Here is a 20714-nt window from a genome sequence, read left to right as displayed (position 1 = left end):
CCGGACAGTTTAAGATACAAAAAAAACCTGTTTTTTATCTATTCATTCGAAGCCTGCTGTAGCCACAGAATTCCACAGCTTGCATTTTAATCAACACATATTTTTATGCATGTTATTATATACATTATACGTTTTATAGATTAATGGTTTAATTTAATTCTAATATGGTAGCAATAGCAAAAAAGCAAAAAAATGTGATGAGTATTTACAGTATGGTCTTTACAGATTTGCTATTTTATGCTAATTTATTAACTTTAAAATGTATACGATACTGCATTGCATTGGTGAATGTATAGTCATTCACTCCACCTCACTGCATTTTTGGATGCTTTTCACTCAAAAAGTGTAGTTATGCAACCATTTCGAAATGAGTCTGGTCCTTTTGGTCCTGGAGGTTTCTCAGTGCTTTGGTTCTTAATGAGACAGAAACCATAGTGTAGAGCAGACAGATCTGCCGACATCAGTGTCAAATTAAGGGGTGCTTATTAAAGGCCTGGAAGGGCTGGTGAGATTGAAACGCAGCTTGATAAGAGCTTGTCTAACCATGGCATGTCTAAACGTCATGCTCTAAGCTCTTTTTTGTTTTGTAGAGACAAAAAAGAAAACCAATTTTAGTTCCTAGATTAAAGACTTGACAAATTAAACCCATTTTGGGAGAATTGTTGGGAGTGTGATGGTTCTTTCATGATTATAGAGTGGAAATAATTAAAAGCATTCAAGTGCTATTCACCACATAGCAATTAATGACCCATTGAAGCAGGCTATCTGATTTGATTTTATAGCAACAAAATGCATTTTGGTATGCCCCATGTTATTAAGATTGAATATAATCTATTTATTGTTTTATGGTCTTCATTTCATGCATCTGCCTGATGAGCATACAATTTGATAGTATATTCAGAGTTGTAAAATGTAAGATCTACACAAACAAGCTGCAAACATGATATCTTGGTAATACAGTGATGCAAAACTTGTATAATTATGAAATAAGCATACATGTGTATTTATTTGCATTACTGATTCCATATTGTGGACCATATAAAATAGAAATAACTGTACTGAAGATCTCAAAATCCACTAGTGCAAAGCTCAAGTATGGTGAAGTTTTCCAAAGCATATTTCCATATGAAAGCACTCAAAAGGAGAAGTGAAAAAGGGAAAAAGGGACTGTGTGCTAAAGGAAAGAGTGCCGTTATGCTTAAGGCCATTCGTTCCTCTGGAAAATTCAACTGAGTGGGAAAATGCTGGGCCGATGGCGTGAAATTGTACCAATGGCATGTGTGTATGTGTGTATGTGAGCTTTGACGGCCCGCTAATCAGCTGCACATAAGCACAGCAGACACCGCTGGCTGCAGAGAGGGATAAAGAAGCTTGTTGCTCCACAAGGACTGCCAAATGCCTTTATTACCCAGCAATATAAGGCCAAGCCTAAAGAAAATAACCTTTCCAAATGACCGCAAGGGCACACATGGCATTAAAAAGGAAGGGGAGGGGTGTGTGTGTGTGTGTGTGTGTGTGTGTGTGTGTGTGTGTGTGTGTGTGGTGTGTGTGTGGTGTGTGTTTGGGTGGGGGTGGAGGGGGGGGGGGTATTATGGAGAAACTGAGCTAAATGCCATGAGGAAAGATTGTGAGTGTGTGTGTATGCATGTGTGTGTGTGTGTGTGTGTGTGTGTGTGTGTGTGTGTGTGTGTGTGTGTGTGTGTGTGTGTGTGTGTGTGTTTGTGTGTGTGTGAGTATAAATGTAGGTATTAGAGATAAGGAATGTGGGACATGAAAGTAAAAAAAAAAGAATCTCTCTAAAAACTGCCAGTTAAGAAAGCCAACTCTTGTAAATACTTCTTGCATGACTGTGGAGAGAAAAGGCTGTCACATTACTTTTTGCATTTTTTTTTTTTTTTTAATTTTTAACCTTTTTAACAGCTTTTAAATTAAAACACACTACACTGTTTCAATAAATTTCAATTAATAGAAAGATGTTTCTTAAAAAAAGGAGCAAGACAAATAAGGTGATTATTTGAAATATTGCTCTTCTTAAATATGTCTGCTTAAAAAAGTACTTTCAATTGACTTTTGTGTTTAAAAGTTACCCTTTAGGTCCCATTGCTCACTGGTGCCACCTACTGGACCATACCTTCGTTGGGCAGCTTTGAAAATAAACAGTTAAGCAGAAATATCACACAGTTATCCCAATGCTTAATTCTAAGTAAATTTTGATAAAAACAAAGAGATATATAAAGTTGTTTATATATATATATATATATATATATATATATATATATATATATATATATATATATATATATATATATATATATATACAATTATATTTTATTTTATATAGTTTTTATACTTTATTTATCAGTCTTCTTTTTGTTTGTATTATTTGTTTGTATTTTATTTTTATTAATACCATTGTAATAAGCATTTCACTGCATGTCGTACCCTGTATGTATGTGTATGTGACAAATAAAATGTGATTTGATTGTGATATATATATATATAAAAAACAAATATTAAAAGCAAATCTGGCATCACAGTACCTCCAAAATGGGGTGGTGGGCCACAAAGAAGCACCACAGCCTGGCCTTCTCTCACTGAGACTGCATTTCTGGCCTTGTTGGTGAAATTTTGAAGATCTGCAAACAACAGTTATGCCATTAGTTTTCAGTGTGCAACCACCACCTCATTGAAAGAGCACACAGAGGACAGGAACCTTTAGAAAATACCATTCTAATCCACAGAGAATATCTGAAATACCACTACCACTGCAGGCATCAGTCAGCCAATTAAAAACAAAGCTTTTAGTTAAGCACTTAATCGGCTGTCTACTGGAAAGCTTGAAAACATATTTTTTGAATGTCAGATCCTGTACACACTGGAATATATTACAACTAATTCTCTACAAGTGTAAAAATACAATTATTATTACAGTTAAATAATAAATATTCTACACCCTAAATTAACTTAGCAAAAATTTACATTTTAAATTAACAAGTTTGCTTGGCATAATGCGGGAAATTAATAAAATTGTCTATGTTATGAATTAAAATAATGTACAGTCTGTATGTAAAGATGCATTCTTGCATAAACCCAGTAAATTATTAGAACAACTTTACAAATAAGCACAAACATCCCTGAATGGTTATGTCACTTAATAATGTTTGTTTTTGGAATTGCAAATAACAACAGATTTGCTTATCCTTTAAGTACACACTGACTCCGCATGTCATAGATTAAATTGTGTCCATATTGCAGAATATTTTAATAATTTTATGGATCAAAATCTTTTGATGATTTTGTATTTGTCATTAGACACATGACATATGTCATCCATTGTTAGTGGCATAAAGCATTTGCTTGATAAAAGTGATAGTTTACTAGTAATTTGCAATTGTTTTTTCACTTGATCTTCTCTACCACATCTGTAACACATGTGCAAATACTTTACACAACAGTAGTTTCCTGTAATTAGACAAGAATAAAGAAGTGTTGACTTAAACTCACCTATAAAAGAAACTGTACTGTATGATACTATATATGGGAAAAAGACTTAACCAAATGCATTCAATAATTTAGTTTTTTTCAATAAAGTTTTAATTATACAGCATTCATTAAATAAAGCTTTGTAAATGTAGTTTATTTAAGGTTTTTGTCTATTCAGTGTTGAGCTTTTTGACACTTTTTTTTGCTAATCACCTAAGCGCTTGACTGTCTCATCTTTATTATATATTATATTTTTGGCAACTGCAGCTGTCTCTACCACCTGACACTTTAAACACAAGCAATAGGGTGCAATTTTTGTGAAATTCATAACTGATCAACCGTGACTGGAGAATTCATGAAACTATTCTATAAACGTACGTTTATAGACGAGTTCGTGAGATGAGTATTAATTTGCCAACTGTCCTTAAACATCAATCATAAACAAGCAAACACGAATTCTGTCTTGGAAATGTGCCAGAATTTTCATACATTGTACTAGTAATCAGCAGTAAGCTCCAGATGCAGTGTCTAGAGATTATGTTGAATGAGGAAAAAGGCTCAAATGATTCATTTCATTATTTTTATTTCTATTAGAGACATGGGTCCAAATAATTATGCATGGCAACTTATAAGACTGCTTTCCAAATGAATGATACAATGGGATTTATATATCATAAAATGTGTTATATTTGATACCGGTACATGTCTAGAGTGTAGAAAAGATTGTAATTATTATGAAAAGATAATTTTCTGATATTTTACACAGAAAAATTTTAATATTTTGTAGTAGGTTTAAGTTTGAATTTAGACATTTTTTTTACAGCACAATATAAATGCATTAAGAAAAAAAAAAAAAAAGGATTTCCTGAGGAGAACCTAATCAATAATCAAAGAGGCTAATATTGAAATTCTGTGGGAGCAAAAGAATTTGATATGTGAATTTTACTCACATGCAAACTCCACTTTGGCCTTGCGGCTCAGGATGGTTCCAAAAGTATTAGTGGCAATACACTGGTAAGATCCTCCATCTGTGATCGCTTGTGGGTTATTGATCAAGAGGTTGCCCTCAACCAGGCTGAAGTTCACATTGGTGTAAGTATCGAGATCTTTTCCATTGAATTTCCACCTGCAGAAAATACATTTTTGCATTTATCAAAGCTGCTTGATACATACTTGATATATATATTTATGACTGTTGAAATTAACGCATCAATAACACGTAATGCAAAATAAATTTTATTGTCACTAATTTTATAAATTTTTAATTACTAATTTTTTTTTTTAATGATACGCCAACTCTCAAATCAAGAAGCAAAATCCGCCATGATGAACACATCCAGCAATTAAAACTGTCAGTGTGTGAAACATAACAAAAGTGTCCTGATTATTTATGTAATTCAAAACACCATAATTACTTTTAAACATTTACAAGTATATTTTGTCTTCATGCTCTATGTTGAGTATAGTTTCTCTAATAATAAACACATTTGCATAAAGCATCCATACTTGACCATGCCCATGTTTAATTAGAGTTTTAAAAACTTGGAGTATTCATTTAAGGAACATTTAGAAAAGATAAAAATGTGCGAATAAGTTGCAAATCTATCAAGAGTTAACTCGTAAATATTTTAGTCCATTGACAGCCCTATATACAGTATATAACATGTATATAACATGTGTGTGAATATATATATATATATATATATATATATATATATATATATATATATATATATATATATATATATATATATATATATATATATACAGTGAGGAAAATAAGTATTTAAACACCCTGCTATTTTGCAAGTTCTCCCACTAAAAATCATGGAGGGGTCTGAAATGGTCATCGTAGGTGCATGTCCACTGTGAGAGACAAAATCTAAAAAAAAAACATCCAGAAATCACAATATATGATTTATAAACTATTTATTTGTATGATACAGCTGCAAATAAGTATTTGAACACCTGTCTATCAGCTAGAATTCTGACCCTCAAAGACCTGTTAGTCTGCCTTTAAAATGTCCACCTCCACTACATTTATTATCCTAAATTAGATGCACCTGTTTGAGGTCGTTAGCTGCATAAAGACACCTGTCCACCCCATACAATCAGTAAGAATCCTACTACTAACATGGCCAAGACCAAAGAGCTGTCCAAAGACACTAGAGACAAAATTGTACACCTCCACAAGGCTGGAAAGGGCTACGGGGAAATTGCCAAGCAGCTTGGTGAAAAAAGGTCCACTGTTGAAACAATCATTAGAAAATGGAAGAAGCTAAACATGACTGTCAATCTCCCTCGGGCTGGGGCTCCATGCAAGATCTCACCTTGTGGGGTCTCAATGATCCTAAGGAAGGTGAGAAATCAGCCCAGAACTACACGGGAGGAGCTGGTCAATGACCTGAAAAGAGCTGGGACCACCGTTTCCAAGGTTACTGTTGGTAATACACTAAGACGTCATGGTTTGAAATCATGCATGGCACGGAAGGTTCCCCTGCTTAAACCAGCACATGTCCGGGCACGTCTTAAGTTTGCCAATGACCATTTGGATGATCCAGAGGAGTAATGGGAGAAAGTCATGTGGTCAGATGAGACCAAAATAGAACTTTTGGGTCATAATTCCACTAAACGTGTTTGGAGGAAGAAGAATGATGAATACCATCCCAAGAACACCATCCCTACTGTGAAGCATGGGGGTGGTAGCATCATTCTTTGGGGGTGTTTTTCTGCACATGGGACAGGGCGACTGCACTGTATTAAGGAGAGGATGACCGGGGCCATGTATTGCGAGATTTTGGGGAACAACCTCCTTCCCTCAGTTAGAGCATTGAAGATGGGTCGAGGCTGGGTCTTCCAACATGACAATGACCCGAAGCACACAGCCAGGATAACCAAGAAGTGGCTCTGTAAGAAGCATATCAAGGTTCTGGCATGGCCTAGCCAGTCTCCAGACCTAAACCCAATAGAGAATCTTTGGAGGTAGCTCAAACTCCGTGTTTCTCAGCGACAGGCCAGAAACCTGACTGATCTAGAGAAGATCTGTGTGGAGGAGTGGGCCAAAATCCCTCCTGCAGTGTGTGCAAACCTGGTGAAAAACTACAGGAAACGTTTGACCTCTGTAATTGCAAACAAAGGCTACTGTACCAAATATTAACATTGACTTTCTCAGGTGTTCAAATACTTATTTGCAGCTGTATCATACAAATAAATAGTTAAAAAATCATACATTGTGATTTCTGGAATTTTTTTTTTTTAGATTATGTCTCTCACAGTGGACATGCACCTACGATGACAATTTCAGACCCCTCCATGATTTCTAAGTGGGAGAACTTGCAAAATAGCAGGGTGTTCAAATACTTATTTTCCTCACTGTATATATATATATATATATATATATATACAGTGGGTACGGAAAGTATTCAGACCCCCTTAAATTTTTCACTCTTTTTTATCTTGCAGCCATTTGCTAAAATCATTTAGGTTCATTTCTTTTCCTCATGAATGTACACACAGCACCCTATATTGACAGAAAAACACAGAATTGTTGACACTGTTGCAGATTTATTAAAAAAGAAAAACTAAAATATCTCATGGTCCTTAGTATTCAGACCCTTTGCTCAGTATTTAGTAGAAGCCCCCTTTTGATCTAATACAGCCATGAGTCTTTTTGGGAAGGATGCAACAAGTCTTTCACACCTGGATTCAGGGATCCTCTGCCATTCCTCCTTGCAGGTCCTCTCCAGTTCTGTCAGGTTGGACGGTAAACGTTGGTGGACAGCTATTTTTAGGTCTCTCCAGGGATGCTCAATTGGGTTTAAGTCATTGCTCTGGCTGGGCCATTCAAGAACAGTCACGGAGTTGTTGTGAAGCCACTCCTTCGTTATTTTAGCTGTGTTTAGGGTCATTGTCTTGTTGGAAGGTAAACCTTCAGCCCAGTCTGAGGTCCAAAGCACTCTGGAGAAGGTTTTCGTCCAGGATATCCCTGTGCTTGGCCGCATTCATCTTTCCCTTCATTGCAACCAGTCGTCCTGTCCCTGCAGCTGAAAAACACCCCCACAGCATGATGCTGCCACCACCATGCTTCATTGTTGAGACTGTACTGGACAGGTGATGAGCAGTGCCTGGTTTTCTCCACACATACCGCTTAGAATTAAGGCCAAAAAGTTCTATCTTGGTCTCATCAGACCAGAGAATCTTATTTCTCACCATCTTGGAGAACTCCATGCGGGTTTTCATGTGTCCTGCACTGAGGAGAGGCTTCCGTCGGGCCACTCTGCTATAAAGCCCCACTGGTGAAGGGCTGCAGTGATGGTTGACTTTCTACAACTTTCTCCCATCTCCCGACTGCATCTCTGGAGCTCAGCCACAGTGATCTTTGGGTTCTTCTCTACCTCTCTCAACAAGGCTCTTCTCCCCCGATAGCTCAGTTTGGCCGGTCGGCCAGCTCTAGGAATGGTTCTGGTCGTCCCAAACGTCTTCCATTTGAGGATTATGGAGGCCACTGTGCTCTTAGGAACCTTAAGTGCAGCAAAAATTTTTTTGGAACCTTGGCCAGATCTGTGCCTTGCCACAATTCTGTCTCTTAGCTCTTCAGGCAGTTCCTTTGACCTTAATGATTCTCATTTGCTCTGACATGCATTGTGATCTGTAAGGTCTTATATAAACAGGTGTGTGGCTTTCCTAATCAAGTCCAATCAGTATAATCAAAAATTTCTGGACTCAAATGAAGGTGTAGAACCATCTCAAGGATGATCAGAAGAAATGGAGAGCACCTGAGTTAAATATATGAGCAAAAGGTCTGAATACTTAGGACCATGTGATATTTCAGTTTTTCTTTTTTAATAAATCTGCAAAAAGGTCAACAATTCTGTGTTTTTCTGTCAGTATGGGGTGCTATGTGTACATTCATGAGGAAAAGAAATGAACATAAATGATTTTAGCAAATGGCTGCAATATAACAAAGAGTGAAAAATTTAAGGGGGTCTGAATACTTTCCGTACCCACTGTATATATATATATATATATATATATATATATATATATATATATATATATATATATATATATATATATATATATTATATACTGTATATAATAAACAAACATGTCTACTATATATAGTAGGCATACAAAACATATTTAATTATCTATCTGTACCTATCTCTACTGTAGGTTTGTGTGTGTGTGTGTGTGTGTGTGTGTGTGTGTGTGTGTGTGTGTGTGTGTGTGTGTGTGTGTGTGTGAAGCTCTGGAATGTAGTACTGTAATATCACAAATTCTACTCTCAGCATGACTTAGCCCCAGCACAGCCACCACTGCTTTCTTTTGATTTGTTTACTTGTGCTTTGCTTTGATTTGAGGCTTGTCTGTCAATTTATACCCTCCTGCGTCTATTTCTTGTTGTGGACTTTTATGCTGTAAAATGTCTTCTGGAACATCTTAGCTCTAATTACATGCCTTTCCTTACCTGGTTTTGATCATCATGTGTCCTAATTTATGATTATAGATGTTTCTTGTATGATGCTGATCTTTTATTTTTCATTAACCATGCTGCTTTTATGCACTTCTATGCACAGGTTACATGAAACAAAAATTATACTTTTGGCTTTTAACATGTTTATTTTTCAACTGAACTCTTAAAAAAGAATATTAAAGTCACCTGTAGATGAGCTATGTCCAATACAGAAATTAGACTGTAGCTACTGTACAAATATAATAATTGTGCATTCTAAAATAGGTCATTTTTGTTTAAATGAACAAAATAAATGATAAGAAAACAGCTCATTTTCTTTTTAACATCATGCATTTAGATGGTTGTGCATATCCTAGTGCACTTAAATAAACACAAAGCCACTGCTCTTTGATGATGCTTAAAAAATATGGCCCAGTATGGGCCATTTATTACCTATAATGTGGTGGAGGATTTCCTTTGGCTTTGCAGTTGATAAATATCTTGTTGTCTTCATTGCTCAGTGGGAAAACACTGTCACTAGGCTCTTGGGTGAAAACAGGTCCATGTTGAATAATTCTCTCTGCAAAAATCATCCATATTAGCATATTCAGAAAAGACAGGTGTTTAATTATTGATTCACAAAGCAGAAAAAAAAGTAATGAAGTAAAAATTTCACTTGGGAACACATTTTTTCCCACATTACTCTTCAGGGCAAGAGGAGAAATAGGTCATGTTATGTAAATTTACAAGCCAGCACTTCATACAACACTTCAGATTAGAGGACCGTGAGAGACATACAATTGAGAGTAAGTTATCTGGATATAAAAAACCACACCAAACTAATACCAGAGGCAAGTTGTCTTCTTAGTCTCAATAGTAGTCGACCTGAGGTAAAACACTTAGCTTACTAACTTGCTATCTTGCTCTTTTTGCTTGTTTCTAACACATATCCAGCTAGAAATACTAATATATACTTTACCTACTTGGTTCAACTGAATATGATTTGCTGTTATTGCCTGATTTACTATTTTTAAGTTCACTACCTGTGGCACACACTTCTGTATTTAAGGACACCAAAAAACATTAACTCACTGCCAGATTATTTTACCGGCTCTTCATGTATCTGAAATTTTACCGGCTCTTCATGTATCTTGCTATCCTGCCTGCTCTGGTTTCCGTTTCCAACCTGTCTTGGATCTCTGTTCTACCCTGCTTTGCCCTGGTACCAGTTTAAACTTTGTTCCTGGAGTCTGGTTAGCCTCTGTGTCATGCGGCTAACGAACGGAGGCGGAAGCCGGAGCACAGTTTGCTTTGGTTTAATGAAATATAGAGAAACACACAAACAAACACACAGTGTAATAGTGCCGAATGAGATATCCGTAGTACGCCCTGGAGGGGAGAGGTCCACGATGTCCAGGGATGAACGCACGGAAGGATAGGGGTAATCCAGGGTGTGCTTTGGAGAGAAAGCGCAGCCGTGGAGAGTGTGCGGAGTCCGAGAGGAAAAGAACGCATAGGAATACGCAACAACAACACATATGCGAACAAACATGAACCATCACCATCACATACCAACAATAAAGGACAAGGAGTGTGGGTGAATGAGGGGTTTATGTAGGAGCTGGGGATGAGTGAACAATGAGCCCCTGGTGTGCACAATTGAACCCGGGAGCTTCAGCGAACGCAGAGGCAGGACAGCTGCCGAAGGGGGCATGGCAGGTGGATTCCTGACACTTTGCCTGCATTGCCCTGTTTTCTGTTTTCTGTTTTTTTTTTTTTTTTTTTTTTTAACTGAGATCTGTTTGTGCATTTGTTTCTGTCCCAGCCTGCATTGCACATTTTGCCTGTGTTCAGACCCTAGACTGACTTGTTTTTGCCTACATTGCTCTGAACCATGAACTATTTTTTAACTTTGTCTCTGCTTGCTTCTTCTATTAAAAAAACTTTATAATATTCCAGTCTGTGTACGGCATTAGGGTACTTCTTTTAGTCACACCACTGACACAACAAGTTCAGTTTTTTCTTTATTTTTATTATTTTCAACATTGTACATTAATACTGAAGATATACAAAATATGAAAGAATGTGCAGGGAATTAAGTAATTAAGTTAACAGCCCAAAATATGTTTTATATCTAAGATAGTCCAAAGTAGTTACACTTAGCTTTGATGACAGCTTTGCACAGTCTTCTATGCATTCTCTCATCAGATTCTAAAGGTGAAACCTGAAATGGTTTTCCAACATCCTTGAGTTCCAATGATGTCCAATATGCATGTTTCTTGATCCATGCAAGTCTCTTCCACTTGTTGTGCAACAAAAGTAATAGTCTCTTTGATGCATTTTAAGTATAAAAAGCCTGATTCAGCTTAGTCACCTCTAAACAGTGTATGCTGAAATTTGTCTGCCACTCATTTATTTTGAATCTAATCTTTCAATTCAATTCAATTAATTTTTATTTGTATAGCGCTTTTAAGAATGAACATTGCCTTAAAGCAGCTTTACACAGATAATGTGGTGATAAAAAATGTATATGTTCTTTATAAGTAAGTTTGTCTCTGATGACCAAGCCGGTGTCGACTGTGGCAAGAAAAAAACCTTGAGAGGAACCAGACACAAGAGGGAACCCATCCTCGTCTCGGTTGCACCGAATGTCCTTTTATTGCAGATATACGATGTTGCGAGGTACAGTGATGGTGATCAGAAGCAAATCTGTAGTCCTAAGTCAATTATGATGTACAATATTAAAAATAATTTAAATAAAGAAAACCCCTGAAGGAGAAGGTCCAAACTATTGACTGGTACTGTATATATCTCTACGCTCTATAAACGTGTCTTTAAAAGCAAATCATAAAAGAACAAAATAAAAATAAAATAGTCTTATCTGTCACGTCATTGCTGGGGTAATCTATAACACAGTGTATTGAAGATAAATAAACACAGAGAGACAGAATTAACTTATATTCAGTCACCTTGTAGAGACAAATCCAAAACAATGCACAACCAGCAAACTTGTTTGCATGTTTTACTATGTTCATCCACCTCTTCTTCTTCAGAGATGAATCACCTGCTTGTTCTCAACAGGAAAATTGTCTCTCTCTTTTTTTTTAAACAGGTCCCTAACCTTGACAAGGACAAAGTGAAATGCTTCCTCCCACATAGTCAGGCTAATAGAAATGGCCTGTTTGCCTGGGGTGAGGGCCTCATCTCTCCTCATTCATTTTCCCCCCTTTTCCTTTGCCTTTTTATATGTCCTTTAAATGAAGGGAATTAATGATGCATTTAGAGTAGGGCCACTCATTCTAGGAAAGGCAGTTGTCTTCACCGCAGGGAGGAAGTTCTTGAGCCACCTCTTCTTCTAAGTATGAAACACACAATGCTGCAGGAGTGGATTAAGAGGGTCTATGAAGGCATTCAATAATTCAGGGCAGTGTGCCTAGTAATAGCAGGTCAAGGCCACTTAACTTGCAGTTTTATTGTGAAGACCTTTCATTGAATGGGTTTTATAATTTCTAAGAAATTAAATTTCTGAAAGAAATCTTTAAGATCTTCAAAATAGTTTTTAAAATAAGGTTTAGTTACATATTTCATTATAATGTAGCAAAAAAAAACCAGACGTTGTTTTAATCTGGATCTTAATCCCAGTGTACTCAGTTTTAACAAGAAAGAATAAAATAAGTGAGAGAGTGCAATAAAGCACCAACCTCCTCTTGTGAAGTGCAGAAATGGAAATAATCCAATAAACATCGGGTGCATAGTTAAAAGTACTGACAAAATACTGTACCTGTGAGGTAGCATTTGAGTGACATCAGGATTAGAGCCAGCCATAATAGTAAAACCTTGATCTTCATTATCCTAATTCACACTTTGTTTTATTGCCTGTCCAAAATACTTGAGCGATGTCCCGATGCTTCTGATATCTGCAAAAGTGAGAGAGGGAGAAAAGATTGAGATGCTGCAGTGAAGTGCAGTACTAAATATACTGAAAGTCTGTTTTAAAAAAAAAATATAGCACCAAAGCTGGAGCTTGAGGAAAATCTCTAGCACATTAATAATTCATTCATCCAAATAAGCACAGGCAGAATCTCAGTCCCACAGGCTCACAGCTGATCCACAGCAGCTGATATTTAGTGTCGGCACACTACTATGATAGTCTCCAGAGAGCGAGCAAGCGAGAGAGAGAGAGAGAGAGAGAGAGAGAGAGAGAGAGAGAGAGAGAGAGAGAGAGAGAGAGAGAGAGAGAGATTGTGCAAAGAAACCGGGCTTTGCTTGTAGCTGTAACATCTAAAACATTTGTTGCCATAGGCACTATTTGGATTGTGCTAAAATTATTACTTCTATGCACATAGACTGCAGCCCTGTGATGAAAGAAATTTACACAAATGCATTTATGTTCACACTGTTTATCCCTAAACACAAGTCAATATAATTAAAGGAGTTGCATTGGATCAAATATGTGTTTTCTGAGTGAGGACTACAATCAATACAGTCCATTTCAACGAAACACATTAGATTTATACTTTAGGTTATTTCATATTTTTTTTTCATTCTTAATTTTTTCATGGGTAAGTAGATTGTAAGAAGGGATACAGCTAAAGAATCTATTGGGTGCAGCCAAAAATCTGAACCTTACCTGTCAGTGAACTGGAAGATTAGTTTTGTCTTGTTTTTGAATGCCTACATGCTTCATCATCAAACCAAGTAACAGTTTTACCAATTCCAAACTGGTGTATATATATTTCCCTTTCAGGAACTCGAGCTGCGCTTTGGGAATGCCTTGTGTTGTTCACGCTCTGACTTGCAGGCAGATGGCAAGGCCAGGCTGTTAACTCTCCCACAAGATGTGCCTCATAGTGAAACCTCCCTCCAGCCGGTGTCTCCCTCTATTTCTGCCCGAAAGATCGCTGCAGATGGAGGAGACCCACCGCAAGAGATTTCCTGGTAGAGAAGGCCTGCCAGATGTATCACTGTGGGTCCTGCACACAGTAGAAAAGGGCTTCTCGATTCAGTTTGGGTCCCCTCCTACCCGGTTCAATGGTTTGTGACCTTCACCAAGTGCATGAATTATATAGACGATTGGTTGGTTTTAGCTCAATCAGAGCTTCAGGTGGTCCGGCATCAAGATGTCTTTCTCGCCCACATGAAAGAATTGGGGTTAAGACTAAACGCAAAGAAGAGTGTGTTTTCTTCAGTACAGAGAACCACCTTCTTGGGCATAGTGTGGGACTCGACCATGTTGCGGACACAATTGTCTCCTGCCCGGATTGAATTCGTAACGATAATGATCCCTCATGGGGTGGGAGCAGTTATGAGTGCCCGCTCCGTCCAAGGTCGGTGGGACAAGTCACATCTTTAATGGCACATAAACTGCCAGGGGAAGATGGCCGTGTTTTTGGCACTGGAACACTTCCACCGAGACCACTTGGGGTATGGCGGCCTCTATGGCCTGGCTAGCTGGAGTTTTGCTTCAGGACATTTGTAATGCCGCGGGCTGGTCCACCCCACTGACCTTGGACACACCCGGCTTCTCTGTCCAGTTGTGCTTAGACACACTAGGCAGGGACTGGTCAGTGTGGCGTGATTGGACACTAGTTCCCAAAGCGTTTTGACGCAGCTCCAGTTCCTGAAAGGGAACATCACTAGGTTATGTATGTAACCCTAGTTCCCTGAAGGAACGAGAGCTGCGTCAACGGGCCATACTCCCTGCATCCCTGCAGCGCTTACCTTTTCCTTTTTCAGAAGCTAAAGTCGCTGCCATCGCACTCCCATTTTGTAGCTTTCTGTTTTGCTTGACGTCGCCCGCCAATGACGTCATGACTGCCTATTGGCCGGATTTTACACATGATTCAGAGCGTGAACAACGTGAGGCATTTCCAAAGCATTTTCGACGCAGCTCTCTTACCTTTGAGGGAACTAGGGGAACATACGTAACCTAGTGACGATCGATGATAGATAGATAGATAGATAGATAGATAGATAGATAGATAGATAGATAGATAGATAGATAGATAGATAGATAGATAGATAGATAGATAGATAGATAGATAGATAGATAGATAGATAGATAGATAGATAGATAGATAGATAGATAGATATCACAACAATACACCCCTCAAATTTCAGCAGCCATTTTATTATATCTTCTCAAAGAACAATACAATAGAAACGAAACTTGGAAATAGGGTAGTCAATGTGCAGCTTGAATAGCAGTATATATTTGCTGTCCTCTGAAAATAACTTAACATACAGCCATTAGTGTCAAAATAGCTGGGAACAAAAGTGAGTACACCCTAAGTGATAAAAGCTGTATGTTGTGTAACCATGCAAAGCCACATGTACTATGCTGGTACTAGAAAGCTCCATTTAATTTAGGGAAAAATTGATTTCAACATGTACTGTGACATTCTGAAGCAGAACATGATACCCTTCCTTCAGAAACTGGGTGGAACAGCAGTTTTCCAACAAAAAAATGACCCCAAACACATCGCAAAGATGACAACTGATTGCCCAATAAGCTCTGCAGCACTCTGGATATGTAACGCTCTACACTGCAGAATAAAAAAAATGGAGAAACGGGGAGAAAACAGCGAGGGGTGGGGAGAAGATTCAAGCCAAAGAAAACACCAGAAAGTTTCCAAAGTTTGGGTTAACTTCAAACTAAAACATAAAGAAAACACCAGTTATCGTTTTTAAAGTAAGCTGAAAAAGATTTTTACAAAAAGCTTTTTTTATAAACTTTCAGAGAGATTTTTTGAATGCACTGTAATTGTATTTTTATGTAATATGACAATTAAATCCACTAAATTGGTTTTGTTTTCACCAATATACTTGTAAGTGCATTTGTTTTAAAAAGAAAAACAGATTATGTGTTTAGTTTAGAAGACCTGTATTATTTTCTATCTCTTACATTTACATTTACATTTGCGGCATTTAGCAGACGCCCTTATCCAGAGCGACGTACAAAAGTGCTTTAAATCTCTAGTAAATGAATAAATCTACACTGGTACGCAAGATTACAAACTTAATATAAATATAACTCGAATTCTACAAACTTGGAAAGTGCTAATTTAGGTATTTCAGGAAGAGGTAGGTCTTCAGTCATCGTTTGAAGATAATCAGGGACTCTGCTGCACGGACATCTAGGGGAAGTTCATTCCACCACCTCAGTGCCAGAACAAAGAAGAGCCTTGAAGTGTACTTACCTCTCATTCTGAGAGAAGGTGGTACCAGTCGAGCAGTGCTGAAGGATCTCAGACAGTGTGGTGCAGTGCGAGATGTGATGAGGTCACTGAGGTAAGATGGTGCTGGTCCATTTTTGGCCTTGTAGGCAAGCATCAGTGTTTTGAATCTGATACGTGCAGCTACTGGAAGCCAGTGAAGGGAGCGCAGCTGTGCGTGGTGTGGGAAAACTTGGGCTGATTGAACACAAGTCGTGCAGCTGCGTTTTGGATCATTTGCAGTGAACGAATAGCGTTCAGGGGAAGACCTGCCAGCAGAGAGTTGCAGTAGTCAAGTCTTGAAATGACAAGAGACTGAACAAGCACCTGGGCAGCCTGTATGGACAGAAATGGTCGAATCCTTCGGATGTTATAGAGAAGAAATCAACAAGAACGAGCAACATTAGCGACATGTGGGAAAAAAGACAGTTCATTGTCCATAGTTACCCCAAGGTTACGAGCAGTGGCTAAAGGGGAGAGCAGAGAGTCATGAAGTGTTATTTGGAGATCTTGACCTGGAGATGAATCACCTGGGATGACCAGCAGTTCTGTTTTGCTGGGGTTGAGTTTTAGTTGGTGAGCACTCATTCATAAAGATATGTCTGACAAGCATGCTGAGATCCGAGCGGAAGCTGTGGTATCTGATGGAGGGAAAGAAAAGATGAGTTGAGTGTCATCTGCATAGCAGTGATAAGAAAACCCATGTGAGGATATGACTTCACCAATGGAGTGGGTATAGAGGGAGAAAAGGAGGGGACCAAGTACAGAGCCTTGTGGGACACCAGTGGTGAGTCTGCACAGGGCAGATGTGGATCCCCTCCATTTTACCTGGTATGAGCGACCTTCCAGGTAGGAAGCAAACTATACCCATGCTGTTCCGCAGATACCAAGGCTCTTGAGGGTTGACAAAAGTGTCTTGTGGTTGACTGTGTCAAATGCTGCTGAAAGGTCCAGGAAGATAAGTACAGATGACAGCTTGGCTGACCGAGCAGCATGCAGTTCCTCAGAAACAGCCAAAAGGGCCATCTCTGTGGAATGTGCCGCTTTGAACCCAGACTGTTTCGGATGATGGAGGTTGTTCTGTGAGAGATAGACAGACAGTTGGTTAAAAACAGTGCGTTCCAGAGATTTAGAAAGAAAGGAGAGAAGTGATACCGGTCTGTAGTTGTTGATGTCTGATGGATCCAGAGCAGGTTTCTTCAAGATAGGAATGACCCTTGCTTGCTTGAAGGAAGTGGGTACATAGCCAGATGTAATGACCCATTGATGATTGTGGAGATGAAGGGCAGGAGATCTTGCGTGATGGTCTGGAGCGTAGTTGAAGGGATTGGATCCAGAGGACAGGTGGTGGGATTGCAAGATCGGATGACTTGCAGTATCTCATCTTGTGTTAAGGTTAAGAAGCTTGACAGAGACGTAGTGGATTGTTGGCTGTGTTGTGTAGTCATTGTTGGAGAGGAAGTGAAGGTCTGGCAGATTTTCTTAATATTAGACACAAATCTAATCATAGAAGGAGGCAAAGTCATTAGCAGTCAGGGAGGATGGAGCAGGTGCAGCAGGGGGGTTGAGTAGAGAAGAGAAGATGTTGTGAAGCTTACGAGGATCTTGTGCAGAGGCCTCGAACTTTTCCTTGTAGAAGGCAGTTTTGGCAGAAGTCACCTCCAAGGAAAATTTGGTCAGGAGTGCACGGTAATATGAGAGGTCTACATCAAGTTGTGATTTTTTCCACTTCCTCTCTGCAGATCTGAGTTCTCGTCGATTGCTGCGCAAAACTTCTGACAGCCACGGTGTGGTACAAGAAGTCTTCTTGTCTCTTATTTTACTGTATAAATACCAGTACATGTGTTTGTATATTGTAAATATATACAGTATTTACCAGTACAGAGCTTTCACACATATACACACACACACACTTACTGTACATACACATCTGTATTACTCAAATGTGGTCCAACAAATGTAAACTATTTAATTTAAATTTTCCACATATTTTACTTTTATTTAATTAATTTAATTTGTGCCAATTTAATTGATTACTATATTGAATCAATATAATAAAAAGGTGCATTGCATTATTTAGATTTTTGTAACTTTATTTTTATAGAATGTTAAGAAAATATAATATTTAATATAAAATTTAACTAAACATGCATTTTATTTAAAATAATTATAAATAATAAAGCAATTTTATATTTTGCATTTCTTCCCTCTAACAGTACCAAAATTTTACCGCACCAAGACTTAAAAACCATATACATACATATACATATTTACAAACACACACACACACACACACACACACACACACTATATTGTGTTGGCCCACCCTTTTGCTGCCAAAACAGTCCTGACCTGTTGAGCATTATAAACTTTAACTTCATCAGCAATTGAATGTGTTGTCCTCCCCATATGCATCAATGAGCCTTAGCTGCCCATGACCCTGTTATTGGTTCACCACCGTTCCTTCCTGTGGCCACTTTTGATAGATACTGATCACTTCAGACTGGGAACACCCCAAAAGAGCTGCAGTTTTGGAGATGCTCTGACCAAGTCTTCTAGACATCACAACGTGGCCCTTGTCAAACTCGGTTAAATCCTTACACTTGCCCATTTTCCCTGCTTCAAACACATCAACATTGAGGAACGTTCAAGAATGTTTACTTAATATATCCCACCTACTGACAGGTTTCATGTTAAAGAGATAATCATAATGTTATAATGTCATAAAGCCGTAAAGCAAAGCACAAGTAAACAAAACAAAAGACAGCAGTGATGGCTGTACTAGGGGCTAAGTCATGCTGAGAATGGAATTTGTGACATTACAGTACTAATACAATACATAGCTAAACACACACACACACACACACACACACACACACACACACACACAAACCTAGAGTACGGATAGAGAATTCAATATGTTTTATATGCCTACTATATATAGCTATATGGGCTGTCATTCGAATATTTAATATTCAAATATTTATTCGGAACTTAACCACACATTTTTATCTGTTCTAAATGTACCTTTTTAATAGTCTAATCAACATGGGCATGGACAAATATAGAGGCCTTATGCAAATGTATGTTTATTATTAGTGCAAAACTTACTCATACATGAAGACAAAATATTCTTGTAAATGTTTTAAAGTAATTATGGTGTTTTAAATTACATAAATCATCAAGACACAAAAATGAACTTTTGCTATGTTTCCACACAGACGGTTTTAATTGGCAGATGTGTGTTAATGGCGGATTTTGGTGCTTAATTTAAGACTTTGCACATCAGTAAAACACATGTTTGTGCTAAAAATTTATTTTTCAATGGAATTTATTTTTTTATATCTGAGTAAAGAAAGAACGTCATGAATAAATGTTTGTTGCATTGAAGATTTAAATTTCACCTCTTTTATTATTTATTTAATGACATGTTTTATGAAAATAAAAGTCAAACAGAAATGCGTGCTGCATTAATCGTGCATTAATAAAATAATTTTTTTTTTTAAAAAGCTTTCTTTCGGTTTGTCCCGTTAGGGGTCGCCACAGCGGATCATCCGTATTCATTAAATGCATGTTTGATATGGCACATGTTTTTACGCTGGATGCCCTTCCTAACGCAACCCTCCCCCTTTATCCGGACGTGGGACTAGCACTAAGAGTGGCTGGGGTTGGTTCCCTGACCGGGGATCGAACCAGGGTCGCAGCGGTGAGAGCGCCGTATTCTAACCACTAGACTACCAGGGAACTTTAATAACATTAATAACATTAATGGCACTAATGTTATTAATGCCATTAATGTTATTAATGGCATTAATAACATTAATGCCATTAAAATGTTACAAGTTAATTTTCTTGTCCCAAACAATAATTAAACATTTAGAGTATTGTACTAATAGTTAGATCATTATGGTTACATACATACTGTATTTTCTGATTCATTCAATTCCATTCACTTTTGACCTGGGCATCCAAGTTCTCTCTTTACTATGTCAACACTTAAACTGATCCTCATTCTTTACACAAAGCTTCTCTGGGAACACGAAATCACTGGCTAGAAATTGAAAAGAACTGACCAGGAGTGGGGAGAAAAACGAGCCTGATAGAGGAACAGATTAAATCAGATGAGATTGATTATGTTCCGGTATTATCTGCTCAGAGGGACCACAAGTGCTGACCTTCAAACCCTTTGTCATTTCAGCCAACTCTATTGATCTGGGGTTCTTTTTTATCCTTGTGCTTCTGCTTCTTTTTTTTGTTTTTCTGACCCAGATGCCACAATGAGTCTCAATCAGGTCTTGGAAGACAAGTCAATAACCGGATATTTGGTTCACATCCTTAGGAAACACAAGGAAGATGCATATAGTTATGGATGCAGCTGAAATGGATGCTGTAACAGAAGCCATGTGACAAGGAGGATCTTTTTCTGACTTCTAGGCATAGTGCTTGAGAATTACTACAGTTATCTGTATTACTTCATTCAATTTCATTATTGCTTCTGTTTTCTGAAACTGATCCTCAGGGACCACACAGTGGTTCCAATTTATTAATTTTTTTGTGTGTAT

General features: G+C 37.9%; 1 protein-coding gene across 1 annotated transcript in view; it reads right to left on the bottom strand.

The window, feature by feature from the left end:
• The window catches only part of cntn6 (contactin 6), a 157569-nt gene that overhangs the window by 63947 nt on the left and 72908 nt on the right, over window positions 1-20714 (bottom strand). Inside the window, exons 2-5 of the mRNA XM_083531976.1 lie at window positions 12720-12855; window positions 9392-9518; window positions 4434-4609; window positions 2541-2636 (exon numbers count right to left, since the gene is read on the bottom strand). Of these exons, the coding sequence (XP_083388102.1) occupies window positions 2541-2636; window positions 4434-4609; window positions 9392-9518; window positions 12720-12786 (466 nt within the window). The 5' untranslated portion in view covers window positions 12787-12855. The remainder of the gene's footprint in view (window positions 1-2540; window positions 2637-4433; window positions 4610-9391; window positions 9519-12719; window positions 12856-20714) is intronic.

The sequence above is a fragment of the Silurus aristotelis genome (assembly GCF_946808225.1).
Source record: "Silurus aristotelis genome assembly, chromosome: 2".
Taxonomy (NCBI): domain Eukaryota; kingdom Metazoa; phylum Chordata; class Actinopteri; order Siluriformes; family Siluridae; genus Silurus; species Silurus aristotelis.
This window is presented reverse-complemented; position numbering and strand designations above follow the sequence as displayed.